The sequence below is a fragment of the Pelophylax lessonae genome (assembly GCF_965119305.1).
Source record: "Pelophylax lessonae genome assembly, chromosome: 6".
NCBI classification, from domain to species: domain Eukaryota; kingdom Metazoa; phylum Chordata; class Amphibia; order Anura; family Ranidae; genus Pelophylax; species Pelophylax lessonae.
Genome location: NC_138773.1, coordinates 33,516,088 through 33,537,562, shown reverse-complemented (window position 1 = coordinate 33,537,562; position 21,475 = coordinate 33,516,088). Strand labels below are relative to the sequence as shown.

Below are 21,475 nucleotides of genomic sequence, written 5' to 3'. Positions count from 1 at the left end.
TACATGGAATAATGAAGGTGTCATGGGGTGGAGTTATTAGAGGAGCTATGGGGAGGAGTTAGATAGGGTTATAGGAGGAGCTATCAGGAGGGGTTATATAGAGGTATGGGAGGAGCTATGGAAAGAAGTTATATGAAGTTAAAGAGGGAGAGACTGGAGAGGTTATATGAAGTAACGGGGTATATGAGGAGAAGATATACTGAATAAAGGGAGCATTATGGGAAGAAGTTATATGGATGTGGGGTAATAGAAGGAAATATGGGGAGGAGTTACAAAGAGTTATGGGAGGGCCTATAGGAAAGGGGTTATAGAGTTATAGGAAGATCTATAAAGAGAAGTTATATAGAATATTAGAAGGAGTGACGGGAAAGAGTTACAAAGGTGCATTGGTGGAGCCATGGGGAGGGGTTATATGAAGTTATAGGAGGAGCTTTGGAAAGAAATGATATGGAGGTACAGGGGGAGTGATGGGGAGGAGTTATAAAGAGTTATAGAAGTAGCTATGGGGAGGGGTATATGAAGTTATAGGAGGAGCTTTGGAAAGAAATGATATGGAGGTACAGGGGGAGTGATGGGGAGGAGTTATAAAGAGTTATAGAAGGAGCCATGGGGAGGGGTTATATGAAGTTATAGGAGGAGCTTTGGAAAGAAATGATATGGAGGTACAGGGGGAGTGATGGGGAGGAGTTATAAAGAGTTATAGAAGGAGCCATGGGGAGGGGTTATATGAAGTTATAGGAGGAGCTTTGGAAAGAAATGATATGGAGGTACAGGGGGAGTGATGGGGAGGAGTTATAAAGAGTTATAGAAGGAGCTATGGGGAGGGGTATATGAAATATAGAAATAGATAGGAGAAGCGATACATTGAGTAATTAGAGCTATGACGAGCTATATGGAATTGTAGGAGGAGCTCAGGGGAGGAGTTACATGGAGTTAAAAGGGGAGAAATGAGAAGGAGTTTTATACCTTTATATGAGAATCTATAGGAAGGGGTTATGAGGAGTTCTACAAGGAACTATGGGAAGGTGGGAAGGGGTTATGAGGAGTTCTACAAGGAACTATGGGAAGGTGGGAAGGGGTTATGAGGAGTTCTACAAGGAACTATGGGAAGGTGGGAAGGGGTTATGAGGAGTTCTACAAGGAACTATGGGAAGGTGGGAAGAGGTTGAAGTAACGGGGAGATATGAAAAAAAGTTATATGGACTGATGGGGGCATTATGGAAGGAGTTATAAGGAGTAATAGGATTAGCAATGTGGAAGAGGTTTATTAATAGGCATTACAGTGAGGCAGGATCATTTTATAGAAAGTAATATGAATGTATAACATCTATAAACTTACTGCAGGATGAATCTGGGCAGTGTATGATGACAGATGGAGCCTACAGTGGTGTTATGTGGGGTACTGGTACTTTTGGGATGTAGATTTGCAGAGTCAGCTTTGGGATTGTTTTTATGGAAATTACGTCTTCTGCCGGCTGGAAATAATTAGCTGAATATTTCAGTAATGTTCGGTATTCTGTATTAATTGTTGCCTGATCTTAGCTATCCTGTTCACAAAACTCTTATTTCTTCTCCTATGGCAGACCCGTCTCTTGCTTTCCTTCTTGGCATCTTTCTTCTGGGCTAACCACCCAGCAACCTTCCACACCTTTTTCCTAAAACCTTTCCGCTGGCGCCCATACCAATGGCCACACCACCTGCAGACACAGGACCTCCACCCGAGGGGCAGACTACTCCAGAGGCCACAGAGCCTGTCTGCTCCACAACCGTGGTGGTGGTGGAAGAGCCGGAGCCTGTGCCGGAGACTAGTGCTGCAGAAGCGGAGGTAACGGTGACCATCCAGTCCAGATGCTCCTCTTTGAATGACCTCAAATCCCAGCACGCTGCCAATGGAGGACCTCGAGCCCCCAGCCTGACTGGTTCAGAGTTAAGGCTCGCCCAAGCTGCGTCCAATTCTCCCAGGCCAAGTCTGTGCCGACATGGGTCTACAGCCACACCTAGTGTCGCAGAAGCAGAAAAGCCAAGGGACTATCTGCTTATTGCCATCTTGTCGTGCTTCTGTCCCATGTGGCCAGTGAACATTGTTGGCTTTGTGTACTCGATAATGGTAAGTCAGATGTACGTTTTGTCAGAGAACTCCTATGTGTCCACTTTGTCAAATAACTTCTTGTCATAAACCCATCACTTGCCTATCTTGAAATAGACCTCTCTCTTGTCCATTTTGTCATCAACAACCCATGGGTTAGTTTGTCATAAACCCTACACTATCTTCTTAAAGACCTCTCAATTTTCTACTTTGTCATTAACGTCCCATGTTTTAGTTTTTTTCACAGACCCTATACTTGTCTGTCTTGTCAAGAACTTCTTAGTTGTCCACTTTGTCCTATACCTCCCAAATGTCCATTTGTCATAAACCCTTCACTTGTCTCTAATGTCAAGGACCTCTTTAGTCATCCACTTAATCACAGACCCCCAAATTTCCATTTTGACATAAACCTTTCACTTGTCTGTCTTGTCAAGGACATCTTAGTTGTCCACTTTGTCCTATACCTCCCAAATGTCCAGTTTGTCGTAAACCCTTCACTTGTCTCTAATGTCAAGGGCCTCTTAGTTGTCCACTTAGTCATAGACCCCCAAATGTTCAATTTTCATAAACCCCTCACTTTTCTGTAATGTCAATGACCTCTTAGTTGTCCACTTTGTCCTATACCTCCCAAATGTCCATTTGTCGTAAACCCTTCACTTGTCTCTAATGTCAAGGACCTCTTTAGTCGTCCACTTAAGCACAGACCCCCAAATTTCCATTTTGACATAAACCTTTCACTTGTCTGTCTTGTCAAGGACATCTTAGTTGTCCACTTTGTCCTATACCTCCCAAATGTCCAGTTTGTCGTAAACCCTTCACTTGTCTCTAATGTCAAGGGCCTCTTAGTTGTCCACTTAGTCTTAGCCCCTTAAATGTCCAATTTTCATAAACCCCTCACTTTTCTGTAATGTCAATGACCTCTTAGTTGTCCACTTAAGCCCCGTACACACGATAAGAAAATTCGTCCGACGACCGATCTGCCGATTTTCGGATTGTTAGTACAGTGCTTTCGACAGCCGACTCCGACTTTTCGGCTGACAAAATCCTGGTGTGCAGGCATTCAAATTTTTGTCCTCCGTCAAAACACGTCCGATTTTCGTCTCATTAGTACAGATTTCGATGGGGAAAAATCTTATGAGCAAGACTAGGCATGCTCAGAGATGAGAGAACACATAGAAAGCAATCCAACACATGACATCACATCTGAAGTAGAATTCTGTCGTACGGGAAAATTCGTGTGCAGTCTAGAGCACATTCCAACCAACAAAACACCACTCTGGACAAAAGACGGACAACCGGTCGGCGGAAATTCATTGCGTGTGTACGAGGCTTTAGTCATAGACACACACTTGATATGTCACAGACCAGTTACCTGCCTATTATGTCATCTATATCCAGTGTGTCCATTTTTTCATAGACCTCTTACCTGTTCACAGTATCATTGACTTCTCAAGCTTCCATTTTGTTGTAGATTCTCAGAATCCTCCATTTTCTTGCTAAATTAAATCTTCTCTTTTTTTTGCTTTTATGACCATCATAATATTTTATTGTCTGTAGTGATGCATTCTTACAGTCTTTGCATATCAATATTTGCAGGTTTTACAATGAAATCATTAGAAGGTTAGAAAAGGGATGACTGTCCACCTGATGACTCTAGTTCTTACAATTGACTTCTGGCACCGACAGGATCTTCTGTACTTTGGCAACTAGCAGTGCACAGTCCCCTATAGTGTTATTTCCCTGACAACCCTGGTCTACAAAGATTTAACCACTTGCCGACTGCCGCACGACTATTTACGTCGGCAGTCAGCCCCTCACAGGCAAAGCGCCGTAGGGCTACGTCGCTAGCCTGTAAGGGTTTTGGGAGCGAGCGCGCGCCGCCGGATGCGCGCTCCCGCTCGGTCACGGACCCGCCCGCGCGTGTGTTCGGCGGACCCGATGTCCGCTGGGCACTCGCGATCGTCCGGTACAGCGGGAGAAAGGCAGGCGGCTAGTGTAAACAAAGCCGCCTGTCAGTCTCCCCTGTGTAAGAATGGCGATCAAACGGTTCTACTATGTAGGACCGTTGATCACTGTTCTTACACATCAAGCCACAGCCAATCACAGTTAGAAACACGCCCCTAGGGACACACTTAACCCCTCCCTCTCAAAAAGTTAACCCCTTCACTGCCAGTGTCATTTTTACAGTAACAGTGCATATGTATAGCACTGATTACTGTAGTAATGTCACTGGTAACCCCAAAAGTGTCAAAAATGTCAGTCAAGGGTCCGATCTGTCCGCCCTAATGTTGCAGTCCCTCAAAAAAAATTGCAGATCGCCGCCATTACGCGTTAAAAAAAAAACCAACAAAAATGACAAAAATCTTTCCCTTTGTTAGTAAACGCAATAACTTTTGCGCAAACCAATCAAAATACGCTTTTTGCGATTTTTTTTTACCAAACATATGGTAAAAAAAAATTGGCCTAAAATGTTAAAAAATTTTGATTTCTACTTTTTTTTTGGGAATTTCATATAAAAAAAATGTGAAAAATATTGTTATTTTTGCAAAATTTACGCTCTTTTTTTGTTTATAGCGCATGATCAAAAAATCGCACAGGTGATCAAATACCACAAAAAGAAAGCTCTGTTTGTGGGAAAAAAAGGACGCCAAATTAGTTTAGGTACAGCGTCGCACAACCGCGCAATTGTCCGTTAAAGTCACGCAGTGCCGAATCGCAAAATAGGCCCTGGTCAGGAAGGGGGTAAAATCTTCCGGGGCTTAAGTGGTTAACTTAACTGATGATGAGGATAAACCTGCTGAATTGTCATAGCAGTTCGTTCTGCACTGTTTCCCATAGTTCCCTATACCACTGACCTGGTAATATGTAGACACATGGCTGCCATGCAGGGGAACAAAGCTGCAGAAACTATTATGGATGCTACTTCTGCATTCTTTCCCATAATCCTCCTTAGCTGGAACTGATCCTGCACCATAGCACAACTTTTGTTGCCTCTGGGCCAAAAACAGTCATACTTAGGAGAGGAAGAACTAGCGCCCCCTGTCTGTCACCGAAAAGACAGCAGTAAAACATAATGTATTGAGATGCAGTGAGCTGTGCATTACAATAAGGGTGTATAATGAGACGTGTTGGGATTGACCAAGCACATATGAATTAAGAGAAAATGACGCATAGTTAACAATTGAAAGCTGCTTTATCTATATATTATCGAATTTAAAATGTACTCATAATAAATACACAACACAGTGGGCACCAATGTTTTTAAATTGTAGAAAAGAGAAAAAAAATGGTGTTGTTTCCAGTGGTTAACCAAATTTCATCCTTCTGACCCATGGTATGAGAATTACGACTGAAATCTGACTGGTTGCTGTTTGCAATGTGGACACTTTGCTGCAGGTTCCATGAGTCAGCACCAGCCGTGCTGGAGAACGGGGAGCCTCGCCGTGAAATGTGGCTTCTAGCTATGTGCATTGCAGGATGGGAGCTTTGAAAGTAATTATCATTAAGTGCAGAGCTGCAGTGGCTGGGCCATAATAACCCATTCGTGACTCCTACACGGCTTGCATTGTGGCTTGATGTTTTTTTTTGCCTGTGCTCCCTTCTCTGCATTTCCCCATCCAACACTACTGAAGAACTAAAAGTTTCTCAGAGTGTCCCTAGGGGGATTGTAAAGGCGGAATTTTTTTTTTTTATCTTAATGCATTCTATGCATTAGGATAAAAAAAAAAAAAACTTCTGTGTGCAGCAGCCCCCCTCAGCCTCCCAAATACTTATCTGAGCTCAAACTTGGTCCAGCAATGTGCACGAATCTGGGACTCTCCCTCCTGATTGGCTGCACCATTGGTTCCCGCCAGTGGCGTAGCGTGGGGGGTGCTGGGGGGCCAGCCGCACCGGGCGTAAAATCTGGGGGGGGGGGGGGGTCGCAGTGTCATGCTGCCATTTAGGAGCCTGCTCAGCCATCCTTAGTGTAGGAATCAGTTAGGTCTCTGTAGTGGTCAGTGTAATTGTCAGGTAGGTTTGTGTAGTGGTCAGGTAGGTCAGTGTAGGAATCAGGTAGGTCTGTGTAGTGCTCAGGTAGGTCAGTGTAGGTATCAGTATAGAAATTAGGTAGGTCAGTGTAGTGATCAGGTTGGTTAGTGCAGGAATAAGGTAGGTCAGGTAGGTCTGTGTAGTGGTCAGGTAGGTCTGTGTAGTGGTCAGGTAGGTCTGTGTAGTGGTCAGTATAGTAATCAGGTAGGTCAGTGTAGGAATAAGGTAGGTCTGTTTAGTGATCAGCTAGGTCAGTGTAGGTGTCAGTGTAGTGGTCTGTGTAGTGGTCTAGTAGATTTGTGTAGGGGGCGCAATTTACTTACCTTGCCCCGGGCGCTGACAACCCACGCTACGTCACTGGTTCCCACTGCTGTCAATCAAAGTCAGTTAGCCAATCAGGAGAGAGGGGTGGTGGGGCTGAATGGACACACGGAGCTGCGGCTTGGCTCGGGGTGCCACCAAAGCAAGCTGCTTGCTGTGGGGGCACTCAAAAGGAGGTATGCGCCAGGAGAACTGAAGAGGGACCCAAGAAGAGGAGGATCTGGGCTGCTTTATGCAAAACCATTACACAGAGCAGGTAAGTATAATATGTTTCTTATTTAAAAAAAAAAAACAAAAAAAAAAAAACAAGACTTTACAATCACTTTAATACTCCAGTAGCCCTAACACCAAACCTGCGTCCAGCCTGAAACTTCCCCCACCCTTCTGTAACAGTTTTCTGCCTCTTTATAAAGTTCTCCGCAAGCTTCTGCACCTCTCCTCTTCCCACTAACTTCCCTTTGTTTGGAGCAAGCAGTGCATGTTAGTTGCAGTCATGTGCGCTGCTCTATGCACACGACACATCCCATAGTATACCGTCCCTCTCCGGTATGAACAACAGAGGGTGGCTACATTCCTACATACAATGTGACCATGGAGAATGAATGTAGCCACCCTCTAACATGAAGCCAGGTCAAAAAAAAAAAGAGTTAGGAATACATACTGGAATATATTTATTTTTTAACCACTTCTGGACCGGAAGGATTTGCCTCCTTCCTGAACAGGCCCTATTTTGCGATTCGGCACTGTGTTACTTTAACGGACAATTGCGCGCACGCGATGCTGTACCCAGATAAAATTGATGTCCTTTTTTATAGAGCTTTCTTTTGGTGGTATTTGATCACCTGTGCGATTTTTATTTTTTTTCTATTAAGAAAAAAAGCGACAATTCTGAAAAAAAAAAAACAATATTTTTCACATTCTGCTATATGACATTCCCAACAAAAAAAAAATTAAAAAATCAAAATGTTTTAACATTTTAGACCAATTTGTTTTCTGCTACAAATTTTTGGTAAAAAAAATTGCAATAAGCGTATTTTGATTGCTTTGCGCAAAACGTATCGCGTCTACAAACTAGGGGAAAGATTTGTAATTTTTATTATTTTATTTTTTTTTACTAGTAATGGCGGCAATCTGCGATTGTTAGCGGGACTGCGACATTGCGGCGGACAGATCGGACCCCTAACTGACATTTTTGACACTTTTGGGGGTACCAGTGACATTACTACAGTAATCAGTGCTAAAAATATGCACTGTTACTGTAATAATGACACTGGCAGGGAAGGGGTTAAGACAAGGGGTGATCAAAGGGTTAAGTGTGTCCCTAGGGGTTGCTTTCTAACTGTGTGGGGGGTGGACTCATTAGATGAACATAGAGATCCGTGTTCCTGAAAAGCAGGAATCTGTCATCTGTGACAGAACGTTTACATAGGCAGACTGCCGTTCTGTCTCTATGGCACAGGTGTCAAACACAAGGTCCGTGGGCCGAATCCGGCCCTCTGGGCCATTTTCTATGTGGCCGTTGCACCTCTCCTGCAGCTGCTGCATCTCCCTCATCTCTGTCCCCACCTTGTCTCAGCAGATGGCAGAAAAGAGGACAGAACTCCTCTGCCAGATCCTGTGCTTCCCCCTGCAGCTGCAGAGAGGTCCACCCCCCAACTCAGCAGTTGGCAGCAGGGAGGAGGACACAACTCCTCCTACAGATCCTCTCCGCCTCCACTGGTCTCAGAATTCAGCAGACTCCGGCAGCTGATTCCACCCCTCCTCCAGACCCTGCAGTTGCTGCTTCCCAGCTCTGCCTCCAGCTTCTTCCCAGCAGCAGCATATGGTAAAGGGGAGGGTGGGGGCTCTTCACTTCTGATAGTGGTGGGCTACAGATAAAACCAGCCGTCTGAGGGCTACCATAATGCTGATGTGACTCGCAATGAAATTGAGTTTGACACCCCTGCTCTATGGGGACAGAGCTCCCCCTGTGGCCAATCAGCACGCGCCCCCACTGGCTATTGGCTGTGCACGAAACGACGTACAGGTACGTTGTTTCACGCAATAGAGCCGACCTGTCGCAGTATATGTGTGCACGCTGGTTGCCAAGTGTTTATAGATTATGTAAACCCAGAATTTACTTTTCAGTATGTTTAGCATCAGGGCTTTTTTCTCAGAGAATAGTTGCAGGAACTTCCCCTTTTAAGTCCCCCCTTGTCTCCGCCCCTTACCCACCTCTGAGCACCGTCCCTTGATACCTCCCCCCTATCCACCTCCCAGTACCACCCCTTTTAGGGAATAAAGAACCAAGTATCATTTTACAGTGCTAAGTAATTTGTATGGAATTTGTTAATAACCTGTAAAATAGAGCCCCTGCAGCCAGCAGTAATACACCCCCCTTTTCAAAAATAGTCCCCCCCCCAGTAACAATAGGCCCCCACAACAAAGTACTCCCAAGCAACAATAAATACAACCTAGCATTAGTAGACCTCCACCAGCAACAATAGACCCTCCAGCAGCCAACAAAAACCAAGCAACTCCCTCAGCAGTAGATTCCTCCCAGCAGCAATTGAACCCCCCTGCAACAAAAGATCCTCCAGCAGCCAGCACCAATAGACCCTCCAGCAGCCAACAAAAATAGAGCACTCCCTCAACAGTAGATTCCTCCCAGCAGCAATTGAACCCCCCAGCAACAAAAGATACTCCAGGAGCCAGCATCAATAGACCCTCCAGCAGCCAACAAGAATAGACCCCTGCCTCAACACTAGATTCCTCCTAGCAACAGATGATACCCCCACCGTAACAATAGATCCTCCAGCGCCCAGCATTAATAAACCCTCCAGGACACCTCAGCACCCCTTTCCATTGCACACATTTAGTGCTAGAGGTGCCGGAACTGAGTTCCCCTCGTTCCTGCTGGAAAAAAGCCCTGTTTAGCGTAATGTAAATCATTTTCTTCAACTAATCAGTTTTCAATCCGTTGCAAAGTTTCTTACCTGGAGATTCTGCTAGTAACAACCCTTCCTACCAGGTCTAAAGCCATCCATATATGGATTGAAATTTGTCTGGCTCAGCAGCGACTATCGATCAACTTGTGTACAACCAGCCTGTTGAGTTTTTCCATAACAATCAGATGATAATTGTATTCTACTGGCAGGAAAGGCTCCCCACCGGCAGAATACAATTGCACAGCAGGAGGATTCCCCCATCCACCATAGCGCAGCAGGAGGATTCCCCCATTCACCATAGCACAGCGGGAGGATTCCCCCATCCACCATAGCTCAGTGGAAGGATTTCCCCATCTACCCTAGCGCAGCGGGAAGATTCCCCCATCCACCATAACACAGCGGGAGGATTCCCCCATCCACCATAGCGCAGCGGGAAGATTCCCCCATCCACCATAACACAGCGGGAGGATTCCCCCATCCACCATAGCACAGCGGGAGGATTCCCCCATCCACCATAGCACAGCGGGAGGATTTCCCATCCACCATAGCACAGTTGAAGGATTCCCCCATCTACCATAGCACAGCGGGAGGATTTCCCCATCCACCATAGCACAGCGGGAGGATTTCCCCATCCACCATAGCACAGCGGGAGAATTTCCCCATCCACCATAGCACAGCGGGAGGATTTCCCCATCCACCATAGCACAGCGGGAGAATTTCCCCATCCACCATAGCACAGCGGGAGGATTTCCCCATCTACCATAGCACAGCGGGAGGATTTCTCAATCCACCCTAGCACAGCAGGAGGATTCCCCCATCCACCATAGCAAAACGGGAGGATTCCCCCATCCACCGTAGTACAGCGGGAGGATTCCCCCATCCACCATAGCACAGCGGGAGGATTCCCCCATCCACCATAGCACAGCGGGAGGATTTCCCCATCTATTATAGCACAGCAGGAGGATTCCCCTATCCACCATAGCACAGCAGGAGGATTTCCCCATCTATTATAGCACAGCAGGAGGATTTTACCCATCCACCATAGCACAGCGGGAGGATTTCCCCATCTATTATAGCACAGCAGGAGGATTTCCCCATCCACCATAGCACAGCAGGAGGATTTTACCCATCCACCATAGCACAGCGGGAGCATTTCCCCATCTATTATAGCACAGCAGGAGGATTTCCCCATCCACCATAGCACAGCAGGAGGATTTTACCCATCCACCATAGCACAGCAGGAGGATTTCCCCATCTATTATAGCACAGCAGGAGGATTTCCCCATCTATTATAGCACAGCAGGAGGATTTCCCCATCTATTATAGCACAGCAGGAGGATTTTACCCATCCACCATAGCACAGCGGGAGGATTTCCCCATCTATTATAGCACAGCAGGAGGATTTCCCCATCCACCATAGCACAGCAGCAGGATTTTTTTTTCCAAATATTTTATTTATTGAGAAAGGCAGTACAGTGGGAAAAACAAACATAAATACAACCGTGATCGAAAAATACCCCAGTCAAATAGGGGAAGCATATTCCATACAAAATAAACAGTCAAGAATGATAGTACATTAATGCAAGAGAGAACTGGAAAAACAAGTCTCCACATCCAAAAGAGGGGGCGAAACACCCCCCCCTCGGGACTCGTCCGAACTACAGTAGCTAGCAGGAGGATTTTACCCATCCACCATAGCACAGCAGGAGGATTTCCCCCTCTATTATAGCACAGCAGGAGGATTTCCCCATCTATTATAGCACAGCAGGAGGATTTCCCCATCTATTATAGCACAGCAGGAAGATTTCCCCATCTATTATAGCACAGCAGGAGGATTTTACCCATCCACCATAGCACAGCGGGAGGATTTCCCCATCTATTATAGCACAGCAGGAGGATTTCCCCATCCACCATAGCACAGCAGGATGATTTTACCCATCCACCATAGCACAGCAGGAGGATTTCCCCATCCACCATAGCACAGCGGGGGGATTTCCCCATCTATTATAGCACAGCAGGAGGATTCCCCCATCCACCATAGCACAGCAGGGGGATTCCCCCATCCACCATAGCACAGCGTGAGGATTCCCCCATAGCACAGCAGGAGGATTTCCCCATCCACCATAGCACAGCGGGGGGATTTCCCCATCTATTATAGCACAGCAGGAGGATTCCCCCATCCACCATAGCACAGCAGGGGGATTCCCCCATCCACCATAGCACAGCGTGAGGATTCCCCCATAGCACAGCAGGAGAATTCCCCCATCCACCATAGCACAGTGGGAGGATTTCCCCATCCACCATAGCGCAGCAGGAGGATTTTACCCATCCACCATAGTGCAGTGGGTGGATTCCCCCATCCACATCGGCTCAATCCAGCAGGTTAAATGAAAAAAAATACAATAATACAAATGTATGTCCTCCGTAACAAAAATAGGCAGTCCAAAGGGCCCCAGTCCCAGGTCAAGTCGAAGATGCCAAAGTGCACCCCCTTTTTTAATTTGGCATTATAAAAACCTACACAAATTTAAAATGAAAATGTTTATCTACAAACAGTAATATAACCAATACAATAAATAGCTAATGGAAGGGAATAAAGAAGTTAATAAAAATTATTTACAAAGATTTTAAATACCAATTTTAGTGTTAAAAAAAATGAATTAGGGTTGACTACAAATTGTATTCTGTGACTCTACAAACACAAAACCTCTGGCAAAACCACTTGCCAGACCAAGTTCGCTTGGATCCTCCAGAGGAGTCCCCAAAGTGTTCTGATCCCTTGTCAGTCGACCCTGAGGGATGAAAAAACTTCTTATGAGCCGAGAAGGAGGGCCGAGAAGGAGGGCCAAGAAGGAGGGCCCATATCTACATAGCCTGCAGAAGAAAGGTACTCTTCTCCCCTGTGAGACCCAGGGGCGTAACTACAGGGGTTGCAGGGGTTGCAGTCGCAACCGGGCCCCATGCTCCAGGGGGCCCTGTGCGGCTCCCCTGTACACCTGGATAGGAGGGGCGGCAGGGGCCGCATGTAGAGAAATCACTGCCCTCCTTTTTCCTCCTGTAGCTGCAGGAGGAAATGGAGGAGATTGGTTCCTCTGTATGCTGCCCCCGCCCACTCCTCCTATCCAGTTCACTCGTGTTCTGCTGTCTCTGGGCCCCTGTGTGCTCCCCTGGTCCCCCCCCTACTGTGCTTCCCCCCCCCCACTGTGCTGCCCCCCCACTGTGCTGCCCCCCCCCCCCTACTGTGCTCCCTACCCTCTCCTGCTGGCTGCTGCAGGGGATGTGTCACAATAGAGAACCAGGAAGGGGTCGGTAAATAGGTAATTTACCAGCCAGCTCCTTCCTTTTCTGAATGGACAGAGTCATAGTCAGTAACATTGTAAAAAAAATAAATAAAATGATAAAAAATAATACAATTAAAATACCAAAAAAATAAAAACAACTGACACCAGTGGGTGAACTTCCAGGATCGCAAAGGTCACACTTGCAACCGGGCCCTGGCATTTCGCCACTGTGGGGAGGCCCCAACATGGCAGGAAGGTGGCCCACTACAGAACTTATGAAAGGGTCCCGCAACGAGAGTAAAGGGCCCCAGGATCAGTGGGAAGAGTCCCAGGCTTGAGGGCCAGGGGTCCAGGGAGCCCTTCATGGTTTCCTGCACCGGGGCCCGGAAGGTTCTTGTTACGCCTCTGGTGAGACCTTTAATGATGTCATCCAGGATAGCACCAAGCAAGAGATCTCATTGAAAGGGAAGATCAGTCAAGGCCTTTTCAGAAGTCTGGTCCGCAGACCAGCATTTGAGCCAAAAGACACGCCGAAGGACCACTGCCGAAACAGAGAGCCGAGACACTAGGGGAGCCGCATCCAAAGAGACATCACAGATAAACTGCAGCCCCTTGACCAGCTGGTCAGCCAGCTCAGCAAAAGGAAGGGGGGGAGCTACTCCCCCCCCCCCCCCCAAGTCAGGGAGCAAAAGCCTAGCCCATTCGGTCAGAGTCTGCGACACCATGGCAATGGTTAATATCGGCCTCAGTGCCGAACCAGCCAGGGTGTACATATTGGGGGACACAGCCTCTGCCTTTCTGTCAGCCGGGTCCTTAAAGGCAGAATCATGGTTGCCTTGTTTAATCTGCAAACAGGAGGGTCCACCACCGGTGCAACAGTCCACTTCTTAAGAAGGGACTCCTCATAGGGGTATCGCCTAGCAAAATCGCTTAGGAACCCCAAGGGGACGCTTTGGTCATCCTCCATCTTTAAGGTTTCAGAAGTGGAGGAATCCTGAGGATTCAGAGCACGTGATCGCAGACCCAGCTGGATGACCCACGTCCGTGGCGGCCGAATCAGATTCAGGATCTGATGAGACAGATGAGGCAGGGGAAGACGGCGGGCACTTTTTGTCAGCCTGTCGCCCAAAAGCCACCTCAACCCAGGACACCAAGGACTCCAGGACCGCCTTCAGTGCATCGAGGGATGGATGGGACCTGGAGGACCCCGCAGCCTCAGAGGGGGGATCAGGTAGGGAGATGTGCTCCAAAGACTCCATGAGTCACCAGGGGGACCCCACAAAAAAGTGTAAAACACTGCTAAGGGACAACCCCCACCGCTCTGGCAGTCCACCCAGATGCCAGCAACAAAGCACCAATTGATCCTCAGTATAGAGAGGACTCCACCAGACACACCACCCCGCAGAAACCAGGCACCGCAGCTACCAGGAGAATCTGTACTGCAATCAGGAAATGAAAAGATTCAGGAGTTAGCAGAAGGGGATGAGGAGGGGCTCCCACCGCCGAAATCGCTGCCCAGAGGGCTACACTGTCATGGCCGTCGCTATTTTCAATGGCAAACCAACAAAAATAGCCACCAGACTACACAAACATGGCGTCGTGAATTAAGCACACAGGCTACAAGAAAATGGCAGCTCTGCACGGCGCTACGAGGCTCCCAGGGACCCAGGAAGGATCCCTAGGCCTCAGAAAAGGACACAGGGGGAGGGGGGGGGGTATTAGTTTATTTATAATGTATTATTAATACAACATAATTAAATTAATTAAAATGAAATAACCAAAATTACAACAACCAATAACTACTGCAGCTCAAGTCATAATTTATGAAAGAAAGGCATAATTAAAATTAAACATTTACATATATATACAGTATATATATATATACTGTGTATATATATATATACACACACACACTATAAATATATGTTTTATCATTTTTAATAAAGAATTAAATTAATTCAAATTCAATAACTAAAATTAAAATACCCCAAATCTACTATTGCACCTTTCATTTATATATTATTGTATTTGTACATGAATGCAAACAATACATTAATGTGGAAACTGAAAAAATATGAACAAGAAAAGCTTTTTGAAAACAAAATTTTAGCCCCTTATTAACCCTTAGTGAATCCCAGTTTATTTTTATGAACTCCTTCATTCTCTTCTTACTTTAGCATTTTTTTAAATTGTTTGCTGATTTTTGTTACTGTTTTACATGATTAAATCATTTATTTGTGTTTGTAGCTTCAAATAAAAAAAAATCCTTTGTACCAGAAACATAGTTCTAGTGTTTTTAAAAGGGAAAATAACATTTGTAGTTAACTTAATTTATAAAATTTGTAGGTAAATGTAACTATTTTTATTTTTTTTACTGTTTATATATAAATGTTTGAAATTTTGTGTTAGTTTTTCTAGTGTAAAAATAAATTTAAAGAGATTAGAGCGTTGTTTCCAGCACTGCCAGTATAATAATCAGGTGGCCAAATCGCTTTCAGCATTTTTAGAGGAACTCGGAGCTAATAAATCATCACTCAATGACTCATAATGTAAATTTTTATATTAGAGAAGGAGAAGAAGATAAAACGGGCAGAGCGTGATTAGAAATAAAGTGGATGCTGGTGAGAAAAGGACTGATATCAAAGTTTTGAAGGTTGTGGGTGTTGGGGAGGGGGGCTGTACATTTCAGTGTGCATTGTCTGACTTAATGTGTTACTAAACCCACAATAGTAAAATCAGTCTGTATCTGCAGTCAAGCAAGCTTGTTCTACTCACTGTGGAACCTAAGGGGTTTCTCCTCTGCATTGTGTAAAAAGACTGTTCTGATCCTGTCTTCTCTGATCCTCCCTTTCTTCAACAGTCGCCAATTTATCTGCTGATAGAACAGAGCCTTGTGGGCACTCTGCACATGCTCAGTTTGGTGTGTATTGCTAGAGAGTGTTTTTTTTTGGGGGAGGGTGCATGTGATCAGCACAGGGCCAATCAGCACTGTCCAGACAGAGGATCAGGGGGCCTGCATCCTCGCAGGAAAGTCAAAGTAGAAGGAAAACTCCTCCTACAAGCTTTAACCAGACACTGATTGAAGTCGCAAGACTGCTATATACTGCTGATGAGAAAAGGTATTTAGCAGTTTATATTCAATTAAATAATTGCATTTCCATGTTTTGTGTACTGTGGGAGAGCAGATATAATGAATGCAGGGACCTGGGTCAGGAAACACTTTAAAGCTAAAAAAAAAAAAAAAAAAATCCTCTTTTGGTAGCCCCCCCCCCCCCCCATGCTATATAGTAGGCTCCAGTGTTGATTAAGTATAAGGGGTATGTAATATGTAATAGGGAGCACTAATTACCGCGCTCTTTGATTCCATGCGGCCTGCCTCTTGCCAGCATCCTCATATACAATGCATGATCATACATACATATAATGCATTCACCTTCTCCATGTGTTCTGGTGACCATTGTCACTAGAACAGAAATTGAGGGAAATCCTACAGTCTACATTTCCTTTCCTGTTGCATCCCTTAAGCAGGAAGTGTAGGAAACAAAAAAATAAATAAAAATATGACGGGTTCTATTAATTCCTTACATCCCTACATCGAAAACCAAAAAAAAATTCTTATCCATGCATACAATTTAATTAGATGCTAAAAGATAAATTCAGCAGCAGAACTGGATGAGATGGGTGGGTGGGGGAGTCACAATACCCTCTGCAGATCAAATGGCATGCATCCACCCAATGGTTGGGTAGGGGCCAGGCTGCATCTTCGGTCATATTTTGATCTGGATTCTCTTGGTTGTGGTTGATGACAAGCGGCAGGGCCCAGTCCGAAGGAACACAGCAGGAGTGACAAATCTCAGCCTGCCAAGTGCCACGACTTGGTGTTAAAGGACGACTGCTGTCAGAGGAAAACGCTGTATCCATCGCTTCCTAAAATTACTTTAGCAGGAAATCTATTTTTAATTAAACAGCCCATTATTTGAATTGCAGACACATTATGAGAGTGATGGGAAGACGATATTGACTCACACTGCAGCGGTTGCACTTCTTCTAGCGCAGGTTAGGAAAGCCGAGGAAGAATCTGGGGAAGCTGCAAACTTTCCTTTTCTTTGCTTTTGCAGAGAGAATTTAAAACACAAATTTTAGAGATGTTTTAATTTTTTTTTTTTTTTTACAGTATATGCTGCAAGCATTGGGGGTACTCAGACAGGTTAGACTGGCAACTTTCAGCCCAGGGGGCAAGTACAAACCAGAAGCCCATGGTGCAGCGACTCAGCCCGCTCCCACTCTCCCTCTTCCTGTCCTCCTCCTGACCTCATTCCAGGCTGAAGCTCAGCTCCTAGTACTCTCTTCTCACCAGCTGAATCCCAGTTCCCAACCTGGCCAGCAGGGGGCAGTTAGGGGAGCTGGGACAGCTTGATTGGGGCTGGTTGGGGAAGAAAAGTCTCCAGTGGGGCATTAAACTGGCCTCTGCTCATACAACAATTTATACCATCCATGCTGGGGGTGGAGGCCTGCACCCTGTCCTTGTCTTTAACCTGCACTCAGTAGGTCAGTGGTGGGGGCTTTTTACTTCTCTTCACCAGGATTCCTTTAGGCATGTCTGTGGCAGAAGCCGTGCAGCCTTTTTACGTGGCATCAGAGCGGCCCAGGGGGCAATCTCCCCCCCCTGCCCCTTGCCCAGTCCTCCCCTGTACTCAGGAGTGTACGGCCCTTCCAAATCAGGGAACATTACATAGTTACATATAGTTACATAGTTAGTCAGGTTGAAAAAAGACACAAGTCCATCTGGTTCAACCAATAAAAAAAAAAAAAAAAAACAGTAATGAAAACCCAACCATACAATCCCATATACACAATCCTATACCCGCAGTTGATCCAGAGGAAGAAATGTAGCACCCTCCTAGGTAGGTGCTAGTGAGAAAGTATAGTTTGAGCTCTGTCTGCTTACCAGAAGAGCTGAAGGTAACTCTATATTGTTCTCTGCCTACCAGAGAGTAGGATCTGTTAGCGAGGTCTGCTCAGTGTGCTCAGAGTGCAACTCATTCAGTCTGGACCAGTTTCACACTGGTCCAATAGAGAGGCATGTTGGACAGTGGTAGGAAACCTGACGAATGGTTGCATGGGCTTTTGATACAGTCCTGATGATTGGCAGAGGGAAAGTTGCCTTGGTGCATGTTGGGATACTGTATAAAAGCCAGAAGCACATGTGCTCAAGGTCTTTTGTTGGGGAGCGGAGTCCCGGAGGGAGGAGGGGGTGGCTGCCTCCTTCTCTGTAGAGCTGTCATGTGGCCTCAGGGGGTCAACCTAAGGGCCTGCAGAGAAGCAGTGAGGAGCTGAACCCAGAGGTCCAGAGACGCTGACTGAGAGGGGAGACACTGGAGGATCTGTCTCTGCAGTACAGTGAGTACAGAAACTCTTGTCAAGGGGCCTTACCTGAGAGGGGCCACCCCTGCTCATAAGATAGTCAGTGGACAGGTGTCAGTGGGAATAGGATGCTAGTGAGAGTGTCCTGAAGATAGATTATCCTCCATCAAGTCATCTTGTTAGAGAGCAAAGAGAGCAAGAGACAAAATCCTACACTAGTGACAGTGTGGATTAACAGCCTGGCTGTTTCATATCTTTCCAAGCAGTGTTTTGAAGATAGGAGACACCTCTTGACTGTTCATTTATGTGATGAGCCATTGGGAACAAGGAGGAATTCAGAGACTTGTTCAAGTGAATATGTGTTGGTAACCAGAAGAGCCGCAAAGACAATATCAAACAGTTCCTGTGGGGACAGTGCTACAGTAATATGGTTGAGAACTGGCTGCTGGAAATCTTTGGCAAGGAGGCCTTTACCTCTCTCTTTGCAGTAGAAAGGGCACACCGCACTCCACCAAGGCCTTTGCCCCCTGGAAATCAGCCTTGATCCATGTTTGCCCATATGCCGAATTACAGGGACTGTGAGATTATATTGCGGCTTGCCAGAGAAAAATAAAATATCCAGTATAACAGAGTTCGGGTTTCCTTCTATCCGGAATTCTCAGCGGAGGTGCAATGCAGAAGGGCAAAATTCCAAGATGTGAAAAAAAGGCTAATACGCCTTCAACTTCCATACGGCATGTTGTACCTTAGGAGATTGAGAATCACCGCAAGGGGCCAAACCCATTTCTTCGAATATGCTTATGATGGCGCTTCATGGTTGGATCAAAATGAACAAAGCCTATGACACAGACGTGCATGAGGAGATGAAGGCTGACATGCCCTACTTTATTTCTTGCTAAGCATTTGAGGGCCAAACACCTTTGACCACTTTCTCTTGGAAATCCATTTTTGTTTTTTTGGTATTTTGCCGGGAGGGCCGTTTACTAGATCTAAAAATGTGAGCTAGACCCATACAATTATTTACTAAGCAGTGTTCTTGAGGGGCCGGGGCCTCTCTGCTGTTTGGATTTTTTTTTTCAACTAAGTTTGTCCTGTTGACACAACCAATTATTATGACCCTAGTCTGGATGGCAGGGCTTTGAATTCACTATCAGCACAAAAATTTGGACTTGGGGCATGCCCCCGCATTGGCTCAGTTGAGCCAGTTCACCTGTTTGATGCGTATGTTCAATGCATAATGGCCTAGCTGCTATACCTACCTAGGGGGGGGGGGGGTTACCTGATGCCTTCTAGGGGGTTAAGCTGTCTCTGTTTGTATATACCGGCAGTGACCTATGGTTGGGGACTTACTAGTATACATGCTCATATGATAGTATGTTTATTTTACTATGGATGATAGTCCTCTGATATCATGGAATGTAAGGGGTGTTCATGATCCTTTGAAAAGGGCCATAACCTCTGCCTGCATTAGATGTTTTCAACCTGCTATGCCTTTAGGAAGTCCACATTACTCCTGACTCCATCTCCTGCCTTAAGTATTCCTGGCTTTTGGGGAGTTACCAATCCACCAATCAAAATATTCAGTTTACTCCCGTGGGGTCAGTGTCCTGATTCATGGGGCCCTGGCCTTTCAGGAACTGGGCTCTAGGGTTGACCTGGATGGCCGATTTATTTTCCTATATTGTCGACTGTTTACTATTACGTAATGTTGTGTTGGCTTTTGAATATAAACCGCCTCCATTTTCAGGGGAGGTGCTATGGAAACTGCTGTCGTACCTGGCTGACAAACCGGACACCCCAGTACTCATTCTTGGAAACGTTAATCACTACCTGGACCCGCAATTAGATAGACATCTACCTGTCTTGTGGCCTGGAGGGGGAAAGGACCACTAGGTGGGCTGGATTGATTAATGGAGGTTTAGAGACCCCCTGGATAAACAATTTTCTTGCTTCTCTAAAATGCATATGTCGTTATTCAGGATTGACCTTTGTCTGGGTAATACCTTGGGTTTCCCGACTGGAATACTTACCGCGGGGAGTATCTGACCATTCCCCTCTCGTGGTATGGTTATGAGCTCAGCCCCCCTCATCACTCTCTAGAGCCCCTTGGAAGCTGAACGCCTTTTGGCTGCAACTTTTTACCTCCCATGATAGAGTAGTTACACAGGTACAGGATTTGTTAAATCGAATCCCCTGCCAGGGAATAAGCTGATGTATTGGGAGGCATTCAAAGCTTACCTACGGGGAGTTTTTATAGTGGAAATAAATGCCATTAAGCAATCTTCCTCTGAATTTATATTACAGGTTGAAAGCCAGGTGCGACAGCTAGAGTTGCTCTATGTGACTGCCGCACAGGATTCCACGAGGGAGGCATGGATGTCGGCCCAGGGTTCGCTGGACAGGCTGAGAGCCTCCGCCGTGGAATGTAAACGGTTCTTTTCCAAAATGGCATTTTACGAGGAGGGGGAGAGCACAGGTCGTTTATTGGCTAGGATAGCTAACTCACACCAGGCTTCTCCTGCCATAGGTGCACTTCGTGCTCCAGATGTCCATATACTAAGTCGCCCTGACCTTATTGCAGCTGAGCTAAACAGGTACTACGAATCCCTTTACCAATCGCAGTGTCACTTATTCCCTAGATGAATTGCATGTTTACTTGGATGAGTTAACACTTCCTACACTGTCTGAGGCTCAGAGCTCCAAACTTGACTCCCCGCTGACCTTCAACGAAGTGCAGAGGGCTGCTTCCTCCTCACCAGCGCCCAAGGCCCCCGGCGATGATATGGTATCCCTGTAGAGGTGTACACTAGATATGGGTAATGTATTTTACCACGTCTCCAAAAAGTCTTTAATGCTGCATTAGACGCCAAGTGTCTCCCAGAATCTATGTCCAGGGCTAATATTGTTCTGCTTGTAAGGACCCACTGGATCCAAGGTCCTACAGACCGATATCATTATTGCTAAGTGATGTTAAAATCCTGGCAAAGATACTTGCCCAATGACTTAATGAGGTAATTCTATCCATTATACAAACAGATCAACCTAAATCTCCAGAGGTTATTTCTTACTATGCAAACACCAGCTGACAACATGGGACAAAGGGCGCTACTATCACTGGACACTAATAAAGCATTTGATAGTGTAGAATGGAAGTATTTATGGGCAGTGTTGACCAAATTTGGTTTTGGAGAGGGGTTTCTTTTGTGGGTGCAGCTTCTGTACAGTGCTCCCAAGGCCACTATAAGATATGCTGATAGGGTTTCTCCTGTCTTTAGGCTGTGACGGGGTACTAGACAGGGGTGTCCCCTTTCCCCCCTGCTATTTGAGGTTGCCATAGGATCAATGGCTGCCCTTATCCGTGCCAATCCACTGATTTCTGGATTCCGCTATGGCGATCTCCATGAGAAGCTCATGCTGTACGTGGACAACATGCTATTTCTCTGGTCTCACCATAAATTGGATGAAAT

General features: G+C 45.9%; 1 protein-coding gene across 3 annotated transcripts in view; it reads left to right on the top strand.

The window, feature by feature from the left end:
- PRRT2 (proline rich transmembrane protein 2) overlaps nucleotides 1-21,475 on the top strand; it is a 77,638-nt gene that overhangs the window by 3,728 nt on the left and 52,435 nt on the right. For all 3 annotated transcript variants that reach the window (XM_082261182.1, XM_082261180.1, XM_082261181.1), the window contains exon 2: nucleotides 1,584-2,107. In XM_082261182.1, coding sequence (XP_082117308.1) covers nucleotides 1,685-2,107 — 423 coding nt within the window. In that variant the 5' untranslated portion in view covers nucleotides 1,584-1,684. The remainder of the gene's footprint in view (nucleotides 1-1,583; nucleotides 2,108-21,475) is intronic.